At 44.2% G+C, this 26,603-nt stretch overlaps 1 protein-coding gene across 3 annotated transcripts in view; it reads left to right on the top strand.

Annotated features, from left to right (window-relative positions):
- Positions 1-26,603, top strand: part of LOC124029311 (receptor-type tyrosine-protein phosphatase gamma-like) — a 274,161-nt gene that overhangs the window by 123,284 nt on the left and 124,274 nt on the right. For all 3 annotated transcript variants that reach the window (XM_046341087.1, XM_046341081.1, XM_046341073.1), the window contains exon 4: positions 22,659-22,807. In XM_046341087.1, the coding sequence (XP_046197043.1) occupies positions 22,659-22,807 (149 nt within the window). The remainder of the gene's footprint in view (positions 1-22,658; positions 22,808-26,603) is intronic.

Raw genomic sequence — 26,603 nt, 5'->3', positions numbered from 1 at the left:
TTTCTCTGCATGGTGCCTTGACCCGCTTTGGCTTTGAGCTGTGTTTTGACTGGCCAGCGTCCAGAAGTCTTCAGCTAAAAAAATAATTCCCCAGGCAAATTTCTATATCAATTTCTGGGTAACAATGAAATACCATACTCTGCTCGTTTTCAGTTAGTGGTCAAGAGTAAACAAAAATGGCTTCTTAGCAAAGAGCTATTTCTCAAGCAATCATTTTGCTAGGACTGTCTGGGAGTCGGGAGGGGAAAACGGAAAACTCGCTCTTATTGGCAAAGAGGTTTTTAATGTTTTCTTATTGGTCTATTAACAAATTTACTGAAATTCCAGCCAGTCTTTTCAAACAGCTCTTACACTCACAGAACATTATCATAATTTTCACAATGTTATTTCAACCATCATAGTGTGGGAAAATATATAAAACCAAGGAAATCATGTTTTTGACTGCACTGGGCCTTTAAGCAAATGCACGTGGAAAGGTGGTCCCGGAGACATTTGCATTGATCAAGGATTTACTTCCCTTCTTTCACAGCCTGTGCTTCAAGATATTTTTGGCTTAGCATCTAATTCCCGCTCTGCTCGACTGCTGGAGCGCTCAAACACAGTCCCAGGGCCGGCCTGCCTCTCCTTTAGTGTTGCACGGTATACCAAACCCCCCCCCCCCCCCCAAAATGACTAATAATAAAGGTTCGGCACTAGAATTTTTGTTACGTTCGGTACTTCTGTCAAATGTGTCTCACGTGATTGAGAGGATCAAGTCTGTGTATCAGTGCAGGCCCTTCATAGTGTGAAGAGCACAGTTCCTGCTCCACTTACTCATTCATTGTAAGAGCTGTCTGGGCTGCATTGCTAGCTCCCCAAATCAAATTATATCGAATGTTTGTCAAATGTACCGAATAGAAATGGTATAGACTTTACTGTGAAATTATTGCTAATGAACCCTTTCCATGGTATCACAACGAATACAGTGAAATACACAGGAATGAAACTATATACAGAGTGTACCATTACTAGATCATTGTGCAGACGTACAAGGTAGATAAACATGAAGGCAAGGTAAAGTGACTAGTCATCAGGACAGATAATAATAAGAGTAAAATAAAGAACAGAGCAGCAGCAGTAAATTATTTTGTGTGTGTGTGTGTGTGTGTGTGTGTGTGTGTGTGTGTGTGTGTGTGTGTGTGTGTGTGTGTGTGTGTGTGTGTGTGTGTGTGTGTGTGTGTGTGTGTGTGTGTGTGTGTGTGTGTGTGTGTGTGTGTGTGTGTGTGTGTGTGAGGGTGTATATATAGTCAGTGCAGATAGTTAGGGTACCACTATTTAGCAGTCTTATGGCTTGAGGGTAGAAGCTGTCTCGGAGCCAGTTGAGAGCTGATGCTCCGGTACCATTTGCTGGACGGTAGCAGAGTGAACAGTCTATGGCTTGGGTGGTGGAAGTCTTTGGCAGCCTTCCTCTGATATAGAGGGAGCTCGGCCCCAGTGATGTACTGTACTGTCTGCATCACCCTCTGTAGCGCTTTTTGGTCAAGGGTGGTGCATTTGCCATACCAAGCGGCCAGTTAAGAACTTTTTGAGGATCCAAGGGCTCATGCCAAATCTTTTCAGCCTCCTGAGGGGGAAGAGGTGCTGCCGTGTCCTCTTTACAACTATGCGCGTATGTGTGGACCATGGTATGCCCTTGGTGATGTGGACTCCAATGAACTTGAAGCTCTCGACCCGCTCCAGAACAGTTTGAATAATGCAACACGGCATGTAGAACTGTTTTAACTGTTCATGACCTATCGGGCTGCCGAGTGGCACAGCGGTCTAAGGCACTGCATCTTACTGCTAGAGGCGTCACTACAGACCCTGGTTTGATTCCAGGTTGAATCACAACCGGGCGTGATTTGGAGTCCCATAAGGCGGCAAAACTATGTCCATAGAGGCCAGAACACTTTTACAATGCAAGACAATATCAGTAGCTTCCAGCTTTAATTGTAGACTAACCTTCCTTGTTAGCGTACAGCTGAATTAACTAGCCATGAAATCAGCTAAAGGAAGCTCAATAACTCAATGCATGCACACACTCCTATTGAATAATATGCATTCACCGGCATTGGGAATAGATCTAGGCTCCATCTGGATTTACCCAGTTTATCATTATAATTAATTAAGACCATTGTTATTTTGGAGTTAAGTTGGTAAAAGCTATGTAAAATTGATTGTATAATTGATTAATTATTGCATACATGGGTGTCTAAAAAAACATTTAAATGTAGTGATATAACTCTGTCTGGATCAAGTGCCATTCTGTGACTTTTGTTGTTGTTGGATTGTTTTGGTATTGAGTATTGTGATGGTATTGAGTACCGTGATGGTATTGAGTACCGTGATGGTATTGAGTATTGTGATGGTATTGAGTACCGTGATGGTATTGAGTACCGTGATGGTATTGAGTACTGTGATGGTATGGAGTATTGTGATGGTATTGAGTATCGTGATGGTATTGAGTATCATGATGGTATTGAGTACCGTGATGGTATTGAGTACCGTGATGGTATTGAGTACCGTAATGGTATTGAGTATTGTGATGGTATTGAGTACCGTGAGGGTATTGAGTACCGTGATGGTATTGAGTATTGTGATGGTATTGAGTATCGTGATGGTATTGAGTATCGTGATGGTATTGAGTATCGTGATGGTATTGAGTATCGTGATGGTATTGAGTACCGTGATGGTATTGAGTACCGTGATGGAATTGAGTATTGTGGTGGTATTGAGTATTGTGATGGTATTGAGTATTGTGATGGTATTGAGTATCGTGATGATATTGAGTATTGTGATGGTATTGAGTATCGAGGTGGTATTGAGTATTGTGATAGTATTGAGTATCATGATGGTATTGAGTATTGTGATACGAATTCTGGTATTTGTATCAAAGTAAGAATTATGGTATCGTGGCAACACTACTCTCATCTCCTCTTATGTGTGCATCTGCATGTGTCTCATGGCATGTGCATGCATGTTTGGTTGACTATGACACTGTTCATAGCAGGGGGATCAGTTTTCAGCTGTGTGGTTGTATGTTTATAGTGTGCTTGAAGGAGCTTGTGAAAATCTCCTGGATCTGGGGCCTTTTCACAAACCCTAGCCTGGTAGACATGTACAGCCATCACTCTCTCTCACACTCTCTTTACCCTCATTCATACTGTCCATCACTTCCACTGTCTTTTGTCCTGTCTACCTTTCTCTCATTCTCTCATTTTCCTCCCACCTCTCCCTCCCTCCCTCCCTCCCTCCCTCCCTCCCTCCCTCCCTCCCTCCCTCCCTCCCTCCCTCCCTCCCTCCCTCCCTCCCTCCCTCCCTCCTGTGACACTGCTTGTTTCCACAGCTCTGTTTTTGTACAGTCACTCTGGGTTTGTTTGTCCTCTCCTCTCCTCTCCTCTCCTCTCCTCTCCTCTCCTCTCCTCTCCTCTCCTCTCCTCTCCTCTCCTCTCCTCTCCTCTCCTCTCCTCTCCTCTCCTCTCCTCTCCTCTCCTCTCCTCTCCTCAGTTGGCTTTGTTAATAAAAGAAGCCTTGCTGTAGCTGTATCTTTTCTAGAGGGCCCAGCTAGGCTTAATCCACCCATAACAGTCAGGGGGACCAGGGGCCTAATCTGGCTAATAATATCAGCTGGAGAGATGTTCAAGAGTTTTGGATTCATCGAAACATGCACAGAGCACACTCACTTAGCTACCACGCCACGGACAGAGAGGGGAAATGTCAGAGTTGTTCACATACGATGGAGTTCCGTGGCCTGAATTCATAAAGCGTCTCAGTGTGGGAGGAGTGCTGTTCTCGGATCACGACCCCCCCTGTCCATATAATCTTTTTCATTATGATCTAAAAGGCATAACTAATCCTAGATCAGCACATCACTCTTCGAATACAGGCCCATATGTTGTGTGACGGGAAACTAGAAATCCAGCATCAGTGTTTAGTGTTTACACCACACATGGCCAAAGCCTTTACTTATAATTACATTTCCCAACTCCTGAAAGGGGAATTCTTCAACAAGACTTCAACAAGACTTCAAAGCAAACTGCAAAGTCATGTTTTGTCTCGAAAATGTGCAAGTTCTCTTGCTTGCCTCATGATGAAAAAAAAGTTGTCAACCGTTAATGCTAATTAAACTGTGTTTGATAATGTATTTAAATGTAGAAAGCCCAGGGAAGGCTGTAGCTAGCAAGCTAGTCCAAGCCCTTTGATCAAACATGGATATCTCCCTGACAGAGCATGTTTACTGGAGGTTGCAGAGGTTAATTGATAGCTTAATTGTGTATTTATTAAGGATCCCCATTAGTTCCTGCCAAGGCAGCAGCTACTCCTCCTGGGGTCCAGCACCATTTGTTTTTCTTTATTTAACTAGGTAAGTCAGTTAAGAAAAGATTATTATTTTCAATGACGGCCTAGGAACAGTGGGTTAGCTGCCTATCCAGGGGCAGAACAACAGACTTGTACCTTGTCGGCTCAGGGATTTGAACTTGCAAACTTACGTTTACTAGCCCAACACTCTAACCACTTATATAACATTTCAAATATGACATGACATTACATTTCATTATGTACCCAATGCACTACCCAATACATTTAGTGTGTTCCATCAGGCCACTACTCCACTATCACATATTTACAATACAACATGCATGTTTACGTGTGTGTACAGTGTCTTATCATGTGTGTCTGTGCCTGTGTGTGTGTCTCCATAGTCCCCACTGTTAAATAAAGTGTATTTTTATCTGATGCGACAAACCTAGAGCCTGTGTGCCCTGCCTTGTTGTTAGTGTTTTTAGAAAGGCTGAGCAGCGCTTTATTATGGATAGACTTCTCATCTTAGCTACTGTTTTATCAGTATGTTTTGAGCATGACAGTTTACAATTCTTTCAGTTTTGGAAATATTTTAGGACTAACGTATTCCTTGCCACCCATTCTGAAACTAACTGCACCTTTTTGTGGTGTGTTGCAGTGATTTCACTCGCTGATTTCACTGACGTGTATAGTGTTGAGTCATCTGAGTACATAGATGCACTGGTTTTACTCAAGGCCAGTGGCATGTCATTCGTAAAGATTGAAAAAAGTAAGGGGCCTAGACAGCTGCCCTGGGAAATTCCTTATTGTAGCTGGATTATGTTGGAGAACTCTGTGTTCTGTAAGACAGTTAACACTTCATCCACAATATGGCAGGGGCTGTAAAGTCTTAACACATGTTTTTCCATCAGCAGACTATGATCGATAATGTCAAAAGCCGAACTGAAGTCCTACATTTCTCTTAGCCAATCATCAGTAATTTGTGTATGTGTGGTGCTTGTTGAATGTCAAATCAAATTATATTAGTCACATGCGCCGAATACAACAGGGCACCTTACAGTGAAATGCTTACTTACGAGCCCTTAACGGACAATGCAGTTTATAAAATATGGATAAGATTAAGAGATAAAAGTAACAAGTAATTAAAGAGCAGCAGTAAAACATAATATATACAGGGGGGTGCAGGTACAGAGTCAATGTGTGGGGGCACTGGTTAGTTGAGGTAGCATGTACATGTAGGTAGAGTTAATTAAAGTGACTATGCATAGATGACAACAGAGAGTGACAGTGGTGGGGAGGGGGGGGGCAATGCGAATAGTCTGGGTAGCCATTTGACTCGATTTTCAGGAGGAGTCTTATGGCTTTGGGGTAGAAGCTGTTTAGAAGCCTCTTGGACCTAGACTTGGCGCTCCGGTACCACTTGCCGTGTGGTAGAAGAGAGAACAGTCTATGACTAGGGTGGCTGGAGTCTTTGACAATTTTTAGGGCCTCTGACACTGCCTGGTATAGAGGTCCTGGACGGCAGGAAGCTTGGCCCCAGTGATGTACTGGGCCGTTCTCGCTACCTTCTGTAGAGCCTTGCGTTCGGAGGCCGAGCAGTTGCCATACCAGGCAGTGATGCTCTCGATGGTGCATCTGTAGAACCTTTTGAGGATCTGAGGACCCATGCCAAATCTTTTCTGTCTCCTGAGGGGGAATGGGTTTTGTCGTGCCCGCTTCATGACTGTCATGGTGTGCTTGGACCATGTTAGTTTGTTGGTGATGTGGACAGCAAGGAATTTGAAGCTTTCAACCTGCTCCACTGAAGCCCTGTTGATGAGAATTGGAGCGTGCTCGTTCCTCTTTTTCCTGTACTCCACAATCATCTCCTTTGCCATGATCACGTTGAGGGAGAGGTTGTTGCCCTGGCACCACACGGCCAGGTCTCTGACCTCCTCCCTATAGGGTGTCTCGTTGTTGTCGGTGATCAGGCCTACCACTGTTGTGTCATCGGCAAATTTTATGATGGTGTTGGAGACATGCCTGGCCGTGCAGTCATGAGTGAACAGGGAGTACAGGAAGGGGCTGAGCACGCACCACTGAGGGGCCCCTGTGTTGAGGATCAGAATGGCGGATATGTTGTTATCTACCCTTACCATCTCGGGGCGGCCCCTCAGGAAGTCCAAGATCCAGTTGCAGAGGGAGGTGTTTAATCCCAGTGTCTTTAGCTTATTGATGAGCTTTGAGAGCACTATGGTGTTGAACACTGAGCTGGAGTCAATGAATAGCATTCTCACATAGGTGTTCCTTTTGTCCAGGTGGGAAAGGGCCGTGTGGACTGCAATAGAGACTGCATCATCTGTGGATTTGTTGGGGCAGTATGCAAATTGGAGTAGGTCTAGGGTTTCTGGGATAATGATGTTGATGTGAGCCATGACCAGCCTTTCAAAGCACTTCATGGCTACGGAGGTGAGTGCTACGTGTTGGTAGTTATTTAGGCAGGTTACCTTAGTGTTCTTGGGCACAGGCACTATGATAGTCTGCTTAAAACATGTTGGTATTACAGACTCAGACAGGGAGAGGTTGAAAATGTCAGTGAAGACATTTGCTAGTTGGTCAGCGCATGCTCGCAGTCCTGGTAATTTGTCTGGCCCTGCAGCCTTGTGAATGTTTCTGTCTAAAGGTCTTGCTCACATCAGATCTGGGGAGCGTGATCACACAGTCTTCTGGTGCTCTCATGCATATTTCAGTGTTATTTACCTCGAAGCAAGCATAGAAGTAGGTTAGCTCGTCTGGTAGGCTTGTGTCACTTCCGGGTTTGAGTCCGCTCCTTGAAAGCAGCAGCTGTAGACTTTAGCTCAGTGCAGATGCCGGTACCGATACTGATTATTGCAGGATCAAAAAAAGCCGATACTGATTAATCGGACGATTTTTATATATATTGTATATATATTTGTACTAATGACAATTACAACAATATTGAATGAACACTTTTATTTTATCTTAATGTAATACATAAAACATTTTTTTTGTCTCAAATAAATAATGAAACATGTTCAATTTGGTTTAAATAATGCAAAAACACAGTGTTGTAGAAGAAAGTTAAATTGCAATATGTGCCATTTAAAAAAGCTAACGTTTAAGTTCCTTGCTCAGAACATGAGAACAAATAAAAGCTGGTAGTTCCTTTTAACATGAGTTTTCAATATTCCCAGTTAACCTCTTGCTCCTACCTGGCACGCAGGCGTCCCATCTAGAGCTCTGGAAATGCAAATGCGCTACGCTAAATGCTAATAGTATTAGTTAAAACTCAAACGTTCATTAAAATACACATGCAGGGTATTGAATTAAAGCTACACTCGTTGTGAATCCAGGCAACAAGTCAGATTTTTTAAATGCTTTTTGGCGAAAGCATGAGAAGCTATTATCTGATAGCATGTAACACCCCAAAAGACCCGCATGGGACGTAAACAAAATAATTAGCATAGTCGGCGCTACACAAACCGCACAAATATAATACATTCATAAAACATTCATTACCATTCATTACCTTTGACCATCTTCTTTGTTGGCACTCCTAGATGTCCCATAATCACTATTGGGTCTTTTTTTTGATTAAATTGGTCCATATATAGCCTAGATATCGATCTATGAAGACTGTGTGATAAACTGAAGAAAAAAAAGAGTTTCATAACGTAACGTCATTTTTTTAAATTCAAAAAGTCGACGATAAACTTTCACAAAACACTTCGAAATACTTTTTTAATGCAACTTTAGGTATTAGTAAACGTTAATAAGCGATCAAATTAATCACGAGACGAAGTGTTTTCTATAGGGGTCCGTCTTGAAATACTGTCCGTGTATTTCTCAACCAAAATATCCGGTCGGAGACCGGAAGAAATGGGCTGTCTCTTGTTCCTTTGACCAAGAAACAAGTCCTAGGCAAATGACAAGACTGTTGACATCGTGTGGAAGCTGTAGGTACTGCAACCTCAGCCATATTTAATGTCTTTCGCCCATAACAATGGGTTGAAGCGGCGGATGGATATATTTTTCCACTTTCAGTGATCAGATTTTCCTGCCCTTTTCAATGAAACACATGTTCTGTTAAAGCCACAGCCGTGATTTAACCAGTTTTATAAACGTCTGAGTGTGTTCTATCCACACATACTAATCATATGCATATACTATATTCCTGGCATGAGTAATATGTAATATATGCCATTTAGCAGACGCTTTTATCCAAAGCGACTTACAGTCATGTGTGCATACATTCTACGCATGGGTGGTCCCGGGGATCGAACCCACTACCCTGGCGTTACAAGCGCCATGCTCTACCAACTGAGCTACAGAAGGACCACAGGGCGCTGAAATGTTGCGCGATTTTTAACAGAATGTTCGAAAAAGTAGAGGGTAGACTGAAGAGGTTTTAAGAAGTATTAGGATGTAGTTATTATAGGAATTATAGGACTATTTCTCTCTATACCATTTGTATTTCATATACCTTTGACTATTGAATGTTCTTATAGGCACTATAGTATTGCCAGTCTCAGGAGTTGATAGGCTTGAAGTCATAAACAGCGCTGTGCTTCAAGCATTGCGAAGAGCTGCAGGCAACGCAGATCACTGGGGTCAGGGCCTGTTCCAGAGGGAGCCGTATATTCTTCGCCTCGGGTTCGTCAGAGTCGTGAAAGAAGAAAAAGGATTCTGCTTGTCCGTGGTGAGTAGTCGCAGTCCTGATGTCTAGAAGTTATTTTCGGTCATAAGAGACGGTAGCGGCAACATTATGTACAAAAATAGTAAAAAATAAGTTACGAACAACGCAGATCAACAAACAATAAAACACTATAGATTGGGGGCACGTAAAATGTCTGCCTTCTGCTTCGGCGCCATCCTTCCCTATAATCATGCTGAAAGAAGCCACTATACTACTACATTGTATCTGGTCAAACACCATTTTTTCCAAACGTTTACTAACAGGCTGATTGGTCAGCTATGTGAATATATGGCAAATAGGAGTTACAATATCGTCCTCTATTATCCTCAGTCATTTTGCAACTGGACCCCTGTGACTTGTCATTGTTGATACACACAATTATTTTACTTCTTCCACACTCACTTATGGAATTCAAAATGACAATGCTTATCTTTCATCATTTGATCAGTTATACTTGGATGTGTAGTGTTGCTGGCATACCTAAGTTTTCTAATCTTGCCAATGAAAAAAATCATTAAAGTAATTGGCAATATCAATCGGTTTTGTGATGAATGAGTCATCTGATTCAATGAATGATGGAGCTGAGTTTGCCTTTTTGCCAAATATTTCATTTAAGGTGTTCCAAAGCTTTTAATATCATTCTTTGTCATTTTTCTTTGTTTCATAGTATAGTTTCTTATTCTTTTTCAGTCACATGATTTCTCAATATTCAGTACGTTTTGCCAATCGGTTGTGCAGCCAGAATAATTAGCCATTCCTTTTGCTCATCCCTCTGAACCATACATTTATTCAATCCGCGGGAATTTAACTCGTTTTACAGTCACCTTCAGGAGACACCTGAAACCCCACCTCTTTAAGGAATACCTAGGATAGGATAAGTAATCCTTCTCACCCCCCCCCTTTAAGATTTAGATGCACTATTGTAAAGTGACTGTTCCACTGGATGTCATAAGGTGAATGCACCAATTTGTAAGTCGCTCTGGATAAGAGCGTCTGCTAAATGACTTAAATGTAAATGTACAGTCATTTAACTAGAATAAGCAATTTCATAAATGTGTCAAGTGCAGCATATGGTTGCTCCTCATTACACACCACAGACAAACAAATATTATTTACATCAACAACATAGGAATCACTACAAAAGTTATTGTATTACCTCTTATACACTATATTAGACCCAGCCTTTTGAAATGTGCTTTTCCTAGATATGGCTACACTACTGTGATCACTACATCCTATGGATGTGGATACTGCTTTCAAGGTCATTTCTGCAGCATTAGTAATGATGTAATTAATACATGTTGATTATTTCATTCCTGTGCTGTTTGTAACTACCCTGGTAGGTTGACTAATAACCTGAAGCAGATTGCAAGCACTAGTTTAGTTTGAAGCTTTTTCTTGAGTGGGCAGCTTGATGAAAGTCAATATTTAAATCACCCAGAACATATACCTCTCTGTTGATATCACATACCTTATCAAGCATTTCACACATATTATCCAGATACTGACTGTTAGCACTTGGTGGTCTATAGCAGCTTCCCACTAGAATGGGCTTCAGGTGAGGCAGATGAACCTGTAGCTATGTTACTGCAACCTGATTTAACATGAGATCCTCTCTAAGCTTAACAGGAATGTGGTTCTGAATATAAACAACAACACCTCCACCTTCGACATTTCTATCTTTTCTGTAGATGGTATAACCATGTATTGCTACCACTGTATCATCAAAGGTATTATCTAAGTGAGTTTCAGATTATGAATGTCATCTGTTACTGTTACTAGCAAATTATTGATTTCATGAACCTTTTTCTTAAGCTGTTAATGTGAGCTATTTTTAGCACTGTTCTGGGATGCTTGATTGTTTTCACTGCTTTACTGAGAAGCTTAGCAGAAATAGACTTTCTCATGTTATTCATGTTATTGCACGGTGAGCTGTACACATCGGTAGGGATTAACTGAGCTGGGCTTGGGTCATTGATAAATCATTGTCTCAACGCAGCCTTATAATGCTGTGAAAGGATCCAGGAACCCAAATGATTTGGGTGGATCCCATCGTCCTTATAAAACAAGCATTGTTTCCAGAAGGTGTCAAAATGGTCAAAAAAATTATACACACACAGAGCTGCAATAGTTTCGTAGCCAGTTATGGAGGGATAAAAGTCTGCTGAAATGTTCAATGCCATGATTTAGGGAGGGTACATGGCCCGATATTATGGGGTGTTTGTTGGTGTCAAACAGAGACCAAATCAGTGCTTTAAAATCCATGATAGATATAAATATTCCTGATGCAGGTTTAAGATGTTTGGGAGCAGCTTAGTGATGTCCTGTACTCGTGATCCTGAATAGCACAACGTTTTTGCTCCAGGGACTTTTCTCACCATTGAACTTCCCAATACAATGGCCAGAGAAGAGGATGGAGAAATCTGCCCATTCCTACCCCTCACACAATTCGCTGAAACTTTTTCACGGGCCCACAAGAAGCAGGATAACATTCGCCCGCTGCTCCCGGAGATAGGTCCAGATTATCGCCAGGAGAGGTAAAGGAGCCGAACTCGACGACGAAGCCACTGCTGGAGTCAGTGTAGTTGGAGTCAGCTGAGCCGTCACAGACACAGGCAATCCCAACGACGGAGGTGCAGGTAGATCAGGCATCAGTGCAAGGAAGCTATTCCTTATGTCAATCTGCTCCAAACCTCTCACAGACACTCCAGTCTGCTTTGCGGCATGTCACTGCCTTCGGTTTCCGTGACTTGTGACATGGTACCAGCGCTGATTGGAACAATCCTCTTGCTGTTCTCCGTCTACTCCACTACAAGATGGAGAAGACTTCCTTGGCAGGCCAGTTCCAGGTAGCACAGGCCATTCGGATAGGGACAGATGACAAGGCGGGGACACATCCATCAGGCCTGAGCAGCGTCCAGCAACAGGAGTTGAGAAAGTTCCAAGGATAGTTCCAAATAAAGCCACCTCATTCCTGTAATCCCTGGCAAGCAAACAATTGCCGCATTGGAACTCTGGATTGTCAATATTGTCACAGACAAGAGCTTTTACAGCGCTGGAAAAGTTGGTTAGCTATTCCAGGCGAATCATGCTCCATTGAAACCTTGCTAGCTACATAGCTAGCTATCTGGCTAGTCGGTAGCAAGTGTTAACACAAACACTTATGAACAAAATAAAATAAATCAACCCAAAAAATTGGAAACAACAAACCGAAAAAACAGGTCGAGGCTCAGGAGGTTTCCAAGTTTGTGAAAGGAGTGCATGAAGGAAGGAGTGCATGGAGAAAGGAGTGTATGGAGAAAGGAGTACATGGAGAAAGGAGTGCATGGAGAAATGAGCGCATGGAGAAAGGAGCGCGTGGAGAAATGAGTGCGTGGAGAAATGAGTGCGTGGAGAAAGGAGTGCGTGGAGAAAGGAGTGCGTGGAGAAAGGAGTGCGTGGAGAAAGGAGTGCATGGAGAAAGGAGTGCATGGAGAAAGGAGTGCATGGAGAAAGGAGTGCATGGAGAAAGGAGTGCATGGAGAAAGGAGTGCATGGATAAAGGAGCGCATGGAGAAAGGAGCGCATGGAGAAAGGAGCGCATGGAGAAAGGAGCGCATGGAGAAAGGAGCGCATGGAGAAAGGAGCGCATGGAGAATGGAGCGCATGGAGAATGGAGCGCATGGAGGAAATGACATTGTGGGGAGGTCATAGAGCAGTGCCCTTATGATGCTGGAACAATCTCAATTTGTCACTGTGAGTGGTCAAAGATTTCACGTTCAACTGAGGGTTTCTATTTGAAGAGTTGAGCAGTACTTTGAGATCATAAAACACCAAACTTTCTGAGCATTTCATCTTCAAAGTGCCATGACTGTCATAATGACCATATGGATATTCATCAGTAGAATAGCTGGGCCTCGAGGAGTACCAATAGCCACCAGTCTAATAAATCCATTGAAGTAGAAAAGCCTGGCCTCGTTGGACCCCCCTTCGTGCCGATGTCATTTGGATGTGTTTATGAAGGTCTTAGGTAACATTAGAATACGAAATGTAAATATTTCAAGGAACATAATTATGTTATCATTAGTTTGTTATAAGTAAAACTGTAAACTGAATGTACAATATTAAATACATGTTGTTTATGGAGTGCCTTTATTACAAATATGAAACCAAAGCATTGGAAAACAATAAAATCTTATTTTTATCATGACAAAACTAATACAAATACCTATGAAGAAAATATCAGTATAGGCGCCAAGTGTGCTTGTGAATGGTGAAAATCAACACAAAGCAATAATAGCATTTATAATGATTATACATGTCGATATAACAACGGTCAATAATAATCTATTGTCAGTTATTGGACACATTATTTGTGGCCTCGCTCGTGCTTTTATGGTGTAAGTTTTCAAGCAACAGTTTGATCTCATTTAGTTGTCATCCCGTCGCCATAAATCTGTCACTTTCACTTGATTGCATCACTTTACATTTTAGTCATTTAGCAGACACTCTTTTACAGAGTGACTTACATTTAGTGCATTCATCTTGGTAGGACAACCACATCACAGGCATAGAAAATACATTTTTCCTCAATAACATAGCTGTAAGTAGTCAGAGCTATAAGGGGGGGGGGTCGAAGTTAGGAGGAGGATTATTTAAGATACTGTTTGAAGAGGTAGGGTTTCAGATGTTTTCAGAAGATGGGCAGGGACTCTGCCGTCCTAGCTTCAGAGGGAAGCTGGTTCCACCATTGGGGTGCCAGGACAGAGGAGAGCTTGGACTGGGCTGAGCGGGAGCTTCTATGGGAGGGCCAAGAGACCTGAGGTGGCTCGGGTTGGGGGTAGGGTTTGACCATACCCTGAAGTTATGGAGGAGTGGGGTAACACTAGAGAACTTGGGAAGGTTGAAAACCAGACGGGTGGATTCTGGATAGGTTGCAGGGGTTTGATGGAACAAGCAGGGAGCAAAGCCAACAACGATTTGCAGTAGTCCAGACGGGACTACTGGATTAGGACCTGTGCCTCTTCCTGTGTGTGGTAGGGTCATACTCTACGGATGTTATAGAGCATGAACCTGCAGGAGCAGGTCACTACTTTGCTGTTTTCAGAGAACGACAGGGTGTTGTCCAGGGTCACGCCAAGGTTCTTTGTGCTCTAGGAGGGTGACACTGTGGAGTTGTCAACCGTGATGGAGAGGTCTTTGAGCGGGCAGGCCTTCCCAGGGAGGAAGAGCAGTTCTGTCTTGTGAAGGTTGAGCTTGAGGTGGTGAAAGGGGTCAAGGCGTAGGGTAGTTCTTTGTGACAGACTAGTGGACTCAATAGGCTGAGTGAATGAGTAGCGGATGATGTCAACCTTTTTTTAATGTGGTTGACAAAGTCGTCCGCAGAGAAGGAGGAGAAAGGGGGAGGGGTGGATAATTAAGGAGGGAGGAGAAGGTGGAAAACAGTTTCCTGCGGTTAGAGGCACAAGCTTGAAATTTAGAGTGGTAGGAAGTGGCTTTAGCAACGGATACAGAGGAAGAGAAAAGAGAGGGGAGGGAGTGAAAGGATGATAGGTCCTCAAGAAGTGTCGTTTTCCTTCATTTCACTCAGGTGCCCGCAGCCCTGTTCTGTAAGCTGGCAATGAGTCATTCAGCCACAGAGAAGGAGAGGAGGGCTTAGCCGGCCGGGAGGAAAGGGCAGAGAGTAGGGTCGAAGAGGCAGAATCATGAGAAGGATTTAGCGGATGGGAGAGATGATAGGATAGAAGAGGATAAAGTAGTGGGAGAGAGAGTGAAGATTGCGATGGTGCATGACCATCTGGCTAGGAGCTGAGGTTGGAGGAAAAGGAGACATAAAAGGAAACAAAGTAGTGGTCAGATACTTGGAGGGGGTCACAGTGAGATAAGTAGGCGAGCAGGCTCTAGTAGTGATGAGGTCAAGCGTTTTGCCTGCCTTGTGAGTTGGAGGGGATTGGGAAAGAGTGAGGTCAAAAAAGGCAAGGAGGGGAAAGAGAGTTGGAAAGAAGTGAATCAAAGGCAAACGTCAGGAGGTTGAAGTCGCCAAGTACGAAGGGCGGTGAGCCATCATCAGGAAATTAACTCATAAAGGTTTCAAGCTCATTGAGGAACTCTCCAAGAGCACTTGGTAGGCTAGAGATGACAGTAATGTTAACCTTGGGTGGACAAGTGACAGTGACAGTATGTAATTCAAATGAGGAGATGGACAGTTAGGAGAAAAGAGAAAATCTCCACTTAGGAGAAATGAGTAGACCTGTGCCATTACTGCGATGAACAGATGCTCTCGGACTATGAGAGACAACATAGTCAGATGAAGAAAGAGCAACTGGAGTACCAGTGTTCTCTGGGGTGATCCATGTCTCCGTCCGGGGCAAAAAGTCAAGGGGCAGGCATAGCCTGGGATGAACTCAGCGTTCTTGACCGCAGATCGGCAGTTCCAAACACTGTCAGACACCCAGAATTCCACATGAGTTGTGCGCGCAGGGTAAACTAAATTAGAAGGGTTGCAGCCAAGGGGTGGGGAGCGTCTGTAAAACATATAGGGAGAGGTGCGAACTAGTATAGAAAACACACACATAGTTGACAAAGCTACAAAAGAGCAAAATAACTAGTTAAGATACTCAAGTGAGAGAGTGGTGTGAGCCTTCCTCTCTTTTCTTCCTTGAACAACTCGGCAGAACAACTCCGCCGAACGGTCTTTGTTTTGGCCACGGTCTTTGTTTTGGCCACAGTCTTTGTTTTGGCAACATTCTGTAACTGCGTTCGTCTGTTGAAGGAAGAGAGTCGGACCGAAATGCAGCGTGTTGGTTACTCATGACTTTAATGAATGAAATGCGGTACATGAAATAACTGAAAGACGAAAACAACAAACGGAATGTGAAACTATTACAGCCTATCTGGTGAACACTACACAGAGACAGGAACAATCACTCACGAAATACAAAGCGAAACTAAGGCTGCCTAAATACGGTTCCCAATCAGAGACAACGAGAATCACCTGACTCTGATTGAGAATCGCCTCAGGCAGCCAAGCCTATACAACACCCCTAATCAGCCGTGATCCCAAAACTACAAACCCCAATACGAAAAACAACATATAAACCCATGTCACACCCTGGCCTACCCAAACATATAACAAAAACACAAAATACAATGACCAAGGCGTGACAGAACCCCCCCCCCTAAGGTGCGGACTCCCGGACCCACCTCAAACCATAGGGAGGGTCCAGGTGGGCGTCTGTCCATGGTGGCGGCTCCGGCTTGGGACGTGGACCCCACTCCATTAATGTCCTTGTTCCTCCCCTTCGCGTCCTGGGATAATCCACCCTCTCCGCCGACCATGGCCTAATAGTCCTCACCCAGGTCCCCACTGGACTGAGGGGCAGCTCGGGACTGAGGGGCAGGGGGACAGAGGGGCAGCTCGGGACAGAGGGGCAGCTCGGGACAGAGGGGCAGCTCGGGACAGGGGGCAGCTCGGGACAGAGGGGCATCTCGGAACAGAAGCAGCCCGGGACTGAGGGGCAGCCCGGAACTGAGGGGCAGCCCGGGACAGAGGGGAAGCCCAGTACTGAGATGAAGCTCAGGCAGGTAGTAGGCTCCGGTAAATCCTGGCTGGCTGGCGGAACTGGAAGATTCAGGTTGACTAGCACATCTGGAAGATTCTGGTTGACTGGCAGATCTGGAAGAGACTGGTTGACTGGAAGAGACTGGTTGACTGGCAGATCTGGAAGAGACTGGTTGACTGGCAGATCTGGAAGAGACTGGTTGTCTGGCAGATCTGGAAGAGACTGGTTGTCTGGCAGATCTGGAAGAGACTGGTTGTCTGGCAGATCTGGAAGAGACTGGTTGTCTGGCAGATCTAGAAGATCATGGCTGACTGGCGGATCTAGCTGCTCTATGCAGACTGACAGCTCTGACTGCTCCATGCAGGCTGACAGCTCTCTGCAGACTGGCAGATCCTGGCTGACTGGCACTTCTGGCGGATCCTGGCAGACTGGCGGTGCTGGGCAGACTGGCGACGCTGGGCAGACTGGCGACACTGGACAAACTGGCGACGCTGGGCAGACTGACGGTGCTGGGCAGACTGGCGACGCTGGGCAGACTGGGAGCACTGGCGGCGCTGGGCAGACTGGGAGCACTGACGGCGCTGGGCAGACTGGCGGCGCTGGGCAGACTGGCGGCGCTGGGCAGACTGGCGACGCTGGGCAGACTGGCGACGCTGGGCAGACTGGCGGCGCTGGGCAGACTGGGAGCACTGGCGGCGCTGGCCAGACTGGCGGTGCTGGGCAGACGGGAGACTCCGGCAGCGCAGGAGAGGAGACAGGCTCTGGCTGCGCTACACAGGCGGGAGACTCCGACAGCGCAGGAGAGGAGAAAAGCGCTGGCTGCGCTGAACAGGCGAGGCACACTGAAGGCCTGGTGTGTGGTGCTGGAACTGGTGGTACTGGATCGAGGACACGCACAGGAAGCCTGGTGCGGGGAGCTGCTACCGGAGGACTGGTGTGTGGAGGTGGCTCTGGATAGACCGGACCGTGCAGGCGCACTGGAGCTCTTGAGCACCGAGCCTGCCCAAGCTTACCTGGCTCGATGCCCACTCTAGCCCGGCCAATAGGAAGGGCTGGTATGTGCCGCACCGGGCTATGCTCTTGCACTGAAAAAACTGTGCGCTCCATAGCATAACACGGTGCCTGCCCGGTCTCTCTAGCCCAACGTGAGCACAGGGAGTTTGCGCAGGTCTCCTACCTGGCATAACCAAACTCCCTTCTAGCCACCCCCCAATATTTTTGGGGGGCTGCTTTTCGGGTTTCCTTGCCAACCGTGTTCCCTCGTATCATCGGCTCCTATCTCCGGCTGCCTCTGCTCTCCTTAGTGCCTCCACCTGTTCCCATGGGAGGCGATCTCTTCCGGCCAATATCTCCTCCCAAGTGTAACAACCTTTACCATCCAACACGTCTTCCCATGTCCATTCTCCGAATAATTCATCCTCCTTTTGCTGCTCCAGCTGTCGCTGCCTGTTTATACCAGCGCTTCTCCTTTTTATCCGGCGTGTCTTTTCTTTGACTCCATTCGCCTATAGTCCTCTTCGCATTGCTGCAGCGAATCCCAGGCGGGCTCCTGCACTCTCTCTGGGTCGGCCGCCCACCTGTCGATTTCTTCCCACGTCGTATACTCCATGCCTCTACCGTCCATAACGTCCTCCTTTCGCTGCTGCCAGTTTACACGCTGCTCGGTCCGTGAGTGGTGGGTGATTCTGTAACGGCGTTAGTCTGTTGAAGGAAGAGAGTCGGACCGAAATGCAGCGTGTTGGTTACTCATGACTTTAATGAATGAAATGCGGTACATGAAATAACTGAAAGACGAAAACAACAAACAGAACGTGAAACTATTACAGCCTATCTGGTGAACACTACACAGAGACAGGAACAATCCCCACGAAATACAAAGCGAAACTAAGGCTGCCTAAATACGGTTCCCAATCAGAGACAACAAGAATCACCTGACTCTGATTGAGAATCGCCTCAGGCTGCCAAGCCTATACAACACCCCTAATCAGCCGCAATCCCAAAACTACAAACCCCAATAGGAAAAACAACATATAAACCCATGTCACACCCTGGCCTACCCAAACATATAACAAAAACACAAAATACAATGACCAAGGCGTGACACAGTCTTTGTTTTGGCCACGGTCTTTGTTTTGGCAACAGTCTTTGTTTTGGCCACGGTCTTTGTTTTGGCCACAGTCTTTGTTTTGGCCACAGTCTTTGTTTTGGCCACAGTCTTTGTTTTGGCCACGGTGCTTGTTTTGCGACAGAACTGCCACTGACACGACCGCCACAGCTGCCACTGAGAAACCAGGGGAGACTGAAGAACTAGCAATCATTGCTAATTTCCTAGCAGAGGTGGAGAGCACACATCCCTGTACTAATTGCTGATTGCCTAGGAGAGGTGAGATCAACCCCCCCCCCCCCAAATACAGCCACTGATTACCAAAAACAAGTCACAAATCGCCCTGCCCCTTGATCGTGATTGATGTGTCAATAACTATCTGCAAATTATGAGCAGTCAGCAGTTCACACACCAAGTAGGCTACTGGGAAAACAGGCAGCACTTAGCTAGCACTCCTGGATATCCTCTAGCTATGGAATTAATCACTTCCCACAACAATTTGCTTGCAGCTGAATCTGGTGTCATGGGTTCTGTTCTGAGGGTAGTTTCTCCTCCCTGTGGGCTGTGCACAATTTGGCTTGTGCAACGGCTCACATGGAATATTTGCTGCTGCCTTGGTCCTCATATACAGTGCATTCGGAAAGTATTCAGACCCTTTGACTTTTTCTACATTTTGTTACATTACAGTCAGATTCTAAAATGGATTCAGTGGACTGATATAGGGTACACCATTTTGAGATTATAATTACAATAGATGAATACAATAGAATAGCCCACCCTGCACTTCATTCACAATTGGTGGTTACATAATTATGCATTGTTTGCTTCCTCTTGCTCAACTCACCAATTCTCCCCCATCATACTATATTTAATTTATTTAATGCGTTGTTATATGTGGGAAATGAATTTTTGTATAGTCTATGTTCCGTTTCCAGGCAATTATCAGGGTGATTATCAACTAGGAACGACACCATCAACTGTTGAGAGAAAGAGCGGAGTAGGCCAATCTGTTGGGAGAAGGAGCGGAGTAGGCCAATCTGTTGGGAGAAGGACCGGAGTAGGCCAATCTGTTGGGAGAAGGAGCGGAGTAGGCCAATCTGTTGGGAGAAGGAGCGGAGTAGGCCAATCTGTTGGGAGAAGGACCGGAGTAGGCCAATCTGTTGGGAGAAGGAGCGGAGTAGGCCAATCTGTTGGGAGAAGGAGCGGAGTAGGCCAATCTGTTGGGAGAAGGAGCGGAGTAGGCCAATCTGTTGGGAGAAGGAGCGGAGTAGGCCAATCTGTTGGGAGAAGGAGCGGAGTAGGCCAATCTGTTGGGAGAAGGAGCGGAGTAGGCCAATCTGTTGGGAGAAGGAGCGGAGTAGGCCAATCTGTTGGGAGAAGGAGCGGAGTAGGCCAATCTGTTGGGAGAAGGAGCGGAGTAGGCCAATCTGTTGGGAGAAGGAGCGGAGTAGGCCAATCTGTTGGGAGAAGAGGCAGCAGGGAAAAACATTCATAAAATGACATGCCATCCTAAAACTGGTTATACCTCCAGTTCTGTTTGTGATATTAAGATTCTAACAACAGCAGTATGTTATATAGACTTATTTAGGAAAAGTCAAGAATGAGGGGGATATGACCTTATAACTGGAGAGTAATTAAACATTTTAAATGTGTTGTTAGTCATTATGATGATGTCTGTCTTTCTAGTGTTAATATACAGAATCACTAAGAAATCCATTCATATTTGGTTTAGAAAGGCCATAAAAAACATGATACAAGACAATGCATTTCAAAAGAACAGAATAGCATGTTTTGAGTTGTATTTATCTGTGCTTTAGTAGCCAAGGCTATGGCTGTGTCATGCCAATGAAATGAAGGTGTTCATTTAGCAGATATAACAGGCCCTGCACCTACCACAGTCCACATATATTTTACAGTAAGAATATTATGGGATATAACAGAAGAAAATAGAAAGGATATTTATCCCAAATGTCTATTGCTGATTGTTACCAGTAACCTACTCACATGAGGAACGTGCAGGGAGCCACCGTTATTCTAGGAGAAATTATATTTTGAAACAGAGACCATCCCTGCAATTTGTGGAGTTGTCATTAGAAACCTTAGAATCTGCTCTTTCTGATAGGGTATAGCAATCACATGTCAGGCCTGCATGGACCTCTGTCGGATGATATGGAAGAAGTACTATTTGATCTCCTTTCCCTTCTTTGTCAATGCACACTGCGCTGGTCATCTGTCACTATTTGACAATTGATAATATTGTCACCCATCAGACTACTTTAGTCCACATATATTATTATTGTTATTATTTTATGTGTGAAAATAGTTCCAATGTAGTTTAGGTGTCATTTGGACGGGCCAGCTGGGCAGGCAACTGTTGTCTTACAGTCAGAAAATACACTATTGTATTATTTGAGTAGTTCAAGTTGAAGTTTTATTAGTTGTACTGTATGTACGGGATAGACATTGTATACATTGTATACATCGTCTAACGAAATGATTCCATCTCGACAATGCAACAATAATAAAAGATAAGAATAGGAACATAAAGTAAATGGCTCAGTATAATATATATAAATATTTTTTGCATAAGTATAATAAAGAAAGCACAATTTAAGGAAGGCACAATTTATTGTACAATATTTACATGTGTTTTGGGGATGGGGGCAATGTATAAACTGATCAGTAGAATAAGGGTTTTGTAGCAGCAGTTTTGAGGTGTGGGTGTGTCCATGAGTTTCTGAGTGTCTGTGTGCATAAGTGAGTACATGTGTGCTAAGGTGCAGAGAATCGGAGCAGGTGGACAGTGCAGTTCAAGCATTCAGCAGTCTCATAGCTTGTAAATAGAAAGTGTTTCTGAGCCTGTTAGTATCAGACCTCATGCCTCGATACCGTCTGCCCGACGTTAAAGGAGAGAACAGCTTGTGGCTGTAGTGTGTGTGGTCCTTGATTATGCTGCGTGCCTTCCTCAGGTACTGTTTCGAGTAGATCTCCTGGATGGGTAGGAACACGATCCTTAGTGATGTACTGGGCTGTCTTCAACACCCTCTGAAGGGCCTTGAGGTCATGGACGGAGTTTCTCCATACCAGGCTGTGATGCAACCAATCAGGATGCGCTCGATGGTGCAGTGGTAGTATTTGGAGAGGACTGCTGAATTTCTTCAGCCACCTTAGTATTTGCAGTCTATGCACTTTTTTTTCAATACATTTTCTGACTGATTACAATTGACATTTGGTGTCCTGGGGTTTCTTATGACCTATTTTAACATAATAAAGTCATTCATTTAGCATTTTATTGTTTATTATGGAATATTTACACAATTTAAATATCAACAGCATGACAGTCATGGCCATTGTAGTAGTTATGGAATTTCAAGTATTAACTGAGAGATCTGTGAATTAGCATGTCATCAGGGACTTTTTAGGCCAATGATGACAGCAAAGAAGAAGGCTGTTATTTGTCCCACTCCCAGAGTCCCCAAGCTTCCAAAAGGCATCAGTAGAAAAATACTTTAATTTAGGAGTAAATTAAACAGGATGTTCTGGTATGCACACAAGTCAAGTCGAATATACATCAAGTGCATTTTATATTGACATACACAGTCATAACGGTTCTCAACAAAACCAGAATGGACAGAGGCACATTCTCAGAGAAAAGGTAAGTCACAGATTATTGACGTAAGACACTTTCCAGATAACTAATGAAGTTATCCCTCCCCTTACTGACTATCTCTTATCTGCTTTCCCTCTCCTCTTATCTTCTACCCTTATCTTCATTTGATCCTCTTTCTCTCCTCCCCACTCATCTATCTATCTATCTATCTATCTATCTATCTATCTATCTATCTATCTATCTATCTATCTATCTATCTATCTGATGAAAGCAGATGATGGCCGAATTGTTATGCTTTTGATTGAAAAAAAAATAGTCAGAGTCGCGCTTGTTTCTCAACTAATATTCCCTATGCTCATTTGTATTCACTTTCCCATCTCTCCCCAGTGGCTGTGCTGCTGAAGGATGACTACTTTGTACGGGGGGCAGGACTGCCTGGACGCTTCAAGGCGGAGAAGATTGAGTTCCATTGGGGTCAGAGTAACGGATCAGCAGGGTCAGAACACAGCATCAACGACAGGAAGTTCCCTGTGGAGGTAAGATTGGTTGGCCACAGAGGACAGGGGTTGTAGGGGGTAGATAATATGGACACAGAGGATAGGGGGTGTAGGGGTTAAATCATATGGACACAGAGGATAGGGGGGTGTAGGGGTTAGATCATATGGACACAGAGGATAGGAGGTGTAGGGGTTAAATCATATGGACACAGAGGATAGGGGGCTGTAGGGGTTAAATCATATGGACACAGAGGATAGGGGCTGTTGGGGTTATATCATATGGACACAGAGGATAGGGGGCTGTAGGGGTTATATCATATGGACACAGAGGATAGGGGGCTGTAGGGGTTATATCATATGGACACAGAGGATAGGGGGCTGTAGGGGTTATATCATATGGACACAGAGGATAGGGGGCTGTAGGGTTTAAATCATATGGACACAGAGGATAGGGGGCTGTTGGGGTTATATCATATGGACACAGAGGATAGGGGGCTGTAGGGTTTAAATCATATGGACACAGAGGATAGGGGGCTGTTGGGGTTATATCATATGGACACAGAGGATAGGGGGCTGTTGGGGTTATATCATATGGACACAGAGGATAGGGGGCTGTAGGGGTTAGATCATATGGACACAGAGGATAGGGGATGTAGGGGTTAAATCATATGGACACAGAGGATAGGGGACTGTAGGGTTTAAATCATATGGACACAGAGGATAGGGGATGTAGGGTTTAAATCATATGGACACAGAGGATAGGGGATGTAGGGTTTAGATCATATGGACACAGAGGATAGGGGATGTAGGGTTTAGATCATATGGACACAGAGGATAGGGGATGTAGGGGTTAGATCATATGGACACAGAGGATAGGGGATGTAGGGGTTAAATCATATGGACACAGAGGATAGGGGATGTAGGGTTTAGATCATATGGACACAGAGGATAGGGGGCAGTAGGGGTTAGATCATATGGACACAGAGGATAGGGGGCTGTAGGGTTTAGATCATATGGACACAGAGGATAGGGGAAAAGACTGAGGGTGTTTATGGTTGAGACTGATACACTGATCCCAAAAGAGAAGGATGTGTCAGTGCAGGCTGTGAACCTAGAGTACAGGAGGTTACTGCAACTCAACGGGGTGAGTATAACCATGTCGGCCTCATGCTCAGTGGATGAACGTAATTGTCTTGCAAAAAGATGTGCAAAAAGAGAGTGACAGAAAGACTGTGACCAATATGGAGAAAGCAAGAGAGAGACACACATTGATTGCCTATTGTGGCTGTACTTTGCGATGCAGATACATTCTCACCCTGATGGCAGATTAATCATTCAGACTGAGTCAGGAGTCAGAAGTGGAGAGACACTTTCAGCATGTCAACACAGTGAACTTTCCAGCACCTACAGCACTTAACTTAGCGCTACCATTATGTCTGTTGAATCAGCTACCTGTTTTTGAATCCTTTGCATACAAGTGAATTAGAAGAGGAGAGCTCTCCATGCTGCTTTTCTCTCCCATGTCTCATAGACCTGGGAATTCTTTCTTTCTAGCCGAGCACTGTTCTTATAAAGCCTTCCCTCTGGCAGTCAGGGCCCATATTCATTAAGCTTCTCACATAAAACCTTCCTTCCTTGTCTGTCTTTGTAGCGCTAGCTCTTTTCTTAGAGAGCTTTTCTTCCCTACAGGTTTCTGATTCTGAATGCTTGTATAATTACGATCACCATTTTGTCTCCTCACATCTTTCTGTGACCAATGAACCGTTAAAGGGCACTGGATGGATGATATGCAGCCATTCTAATTGAAAGCAGTGCTCAGTATGGCTCAGTTGATAGAGCATGGCACTTGCAATACCAGGGCTGTGGGTTTGATTCCCACATGGGGCCAGTATGAACAAAGTATGAAAATTCTCACTCAAGTTTATTTTCTCAATAACACATAGTTTTTATAGATTTTTGTCTTTCTATTATCGTAAGTGTTACCTTTTTTTTATTTCTTCAATCGCTTCTTCATTCAAATCATTTTGATTTTGAAGTCGCTCTGGATAAGAGTGTTCTAAATGACTCAACTCTAGATGTATTAGCTGTTGTACATATGGCTGCATTTGATAGTGCTGCCGTTACCTGTCGGTGGTGGTAATTACGGATGTGTAATTCACTTTGATGAAAGGTTTGTCTGGTTAGTGGGTAGTTAAGGGGGAGGAAGGAAAGGCAGCAGGAGAAGAGAAGGTAAAGGGATTTAATGCTATTCATTTCTGTTCAAATATTTGACTGGTTACAGGATCCTAGATGTTTGACGCTAGTTCCTTTATGTTTTTTTAAATGTTTACAAATGAATGAAAATGAAAAGCTTAAATGTCTTGAGTCAATAAGTAGTATACCCCAGGATAAGAATAAGTATACCCCAGGATAAGTATACCTCAGGATAAATATACCTCAGGATAAGAATAAACAGATTGGAGCTAAGCACAGACAAAATCCTAGATGAAAATCTAGTTCAGTCTGCTATCCATCAGACTTTGGGAGAAGAATTCACCTTTCAACAGGACAATAACCTAAAACACAAGGCCAAATATACACTGGAGTTGCTTACCAAGAAAACAGTGAATGTTCCTGAGTGGCCGAGTTACAGTTTGAACTCAAATCTACTTGAAAATATATGGCAAGACCTGAAAATGGTTGTCTAGCAATGATCAACAACCAATTTGACAGAGCTTGAAGATTTTTTAAAATAATAATGGGAAAATGTTGCACAATCCAGGTGTGGAAAGCTCTTACAGACTTACCCAGAAATAATCTGTAATCGTTGCCAATGGTGCTTCTACACTGAACAAAAATATAAACGCAACATGTAAAGTGTTGGTCCCATGTTTTATGAGCTGAAATAAAAGATCCCAGAAATGTTCCATACGCACAAAAAACATATTTCTCTCAAATATTCTGGACAAATTAGTTAACATACCTGTTAGTGAGCATTTCTCCTTTACCAAGATTATTCATCCATCTGACAGTTGTGGCATATCAAGAAGCTGATTAAACAGCATGATCATTACACAGGTGCCCCTTGTGGTGGGGACAATAAAAGGCCACTCTAAAATGTGCAGTTTTGTCACACGACACAATGCCACAGATGCCTCAAGTTTTGAGGGGCATGCAATTGGCATGCTGACTGCAGGAATGTCCACCAGAGCTGTTGCCAGAGAATTTCATGTTCATTTCACTACCATAAGTCACTTACAATGTTGTTCTAGGGAATTTGGCAGTACCAACTGGCCTCACAACCGCAGACCACGTGTATGGCGTTGTGTGGGAGAGCGGTTTGCTGATGTCAATGTTGTGATCAGTGCCCCGTGGTGTCGGTGGGGTTTGGGTATGGGCATACGTAAGCTACAGACAGCTAACACAATCACATTTTATTGATGGCAATTTGAATGCACAGATGAATACCGTGACGAGATCCTTAGGCCTTAGGTCGTGCTATTCATATGCCGCCATCAGCTCATGTTTCAGCATGATAATGCACGACCCTATGTCGCAAGGATTTGTACACGATTCAAGACAATAATTTCCCTGCAAATAAAACATAAGTGTTTTTTGCAAGCAGTAGGCATTTAGAATAAAATGGCAACATCCCGCCCTATAGGCGGTAAATCATTAGATTTGATTGAATTCCATCTTTGAGGACTGCAACCATAGACATTCAATGTATTTATACCTATTAAGCCATTGTCAACTTCCAGTCTGCTTATTTTGCTCACAGATCACTGTCAATTGCCCACTATCACCCAATGTTTACATATTAGGCTATGGATTTCATGAAGAAAAATGATTTGTT

The sequence above is a fragment of the Oncorhynchus gorbuscha genome, linkage group LG03 (genome assembly GCF_021184085.1).
Source record: "Oncorhynchus gorbuscha isolate QuinsamMale2020 ecotype Even-year linkage group LG03, OgorEven_v1.0, whole genome shotgun sequence".
In the NCBI taxonomy this organism is placed as follows: Eukaryota; Metazoa; Chordata; class Actinopteri; order Salmoniformes; family Salmonidae; genus Oncorhynchus; species Oncorhynchus gorbuscha.
The sequence above is the reverse complement of the archived record's forward strand: the minus strand, read 5'-3'. Positions and strand labels throughout refer to the sequence as shown.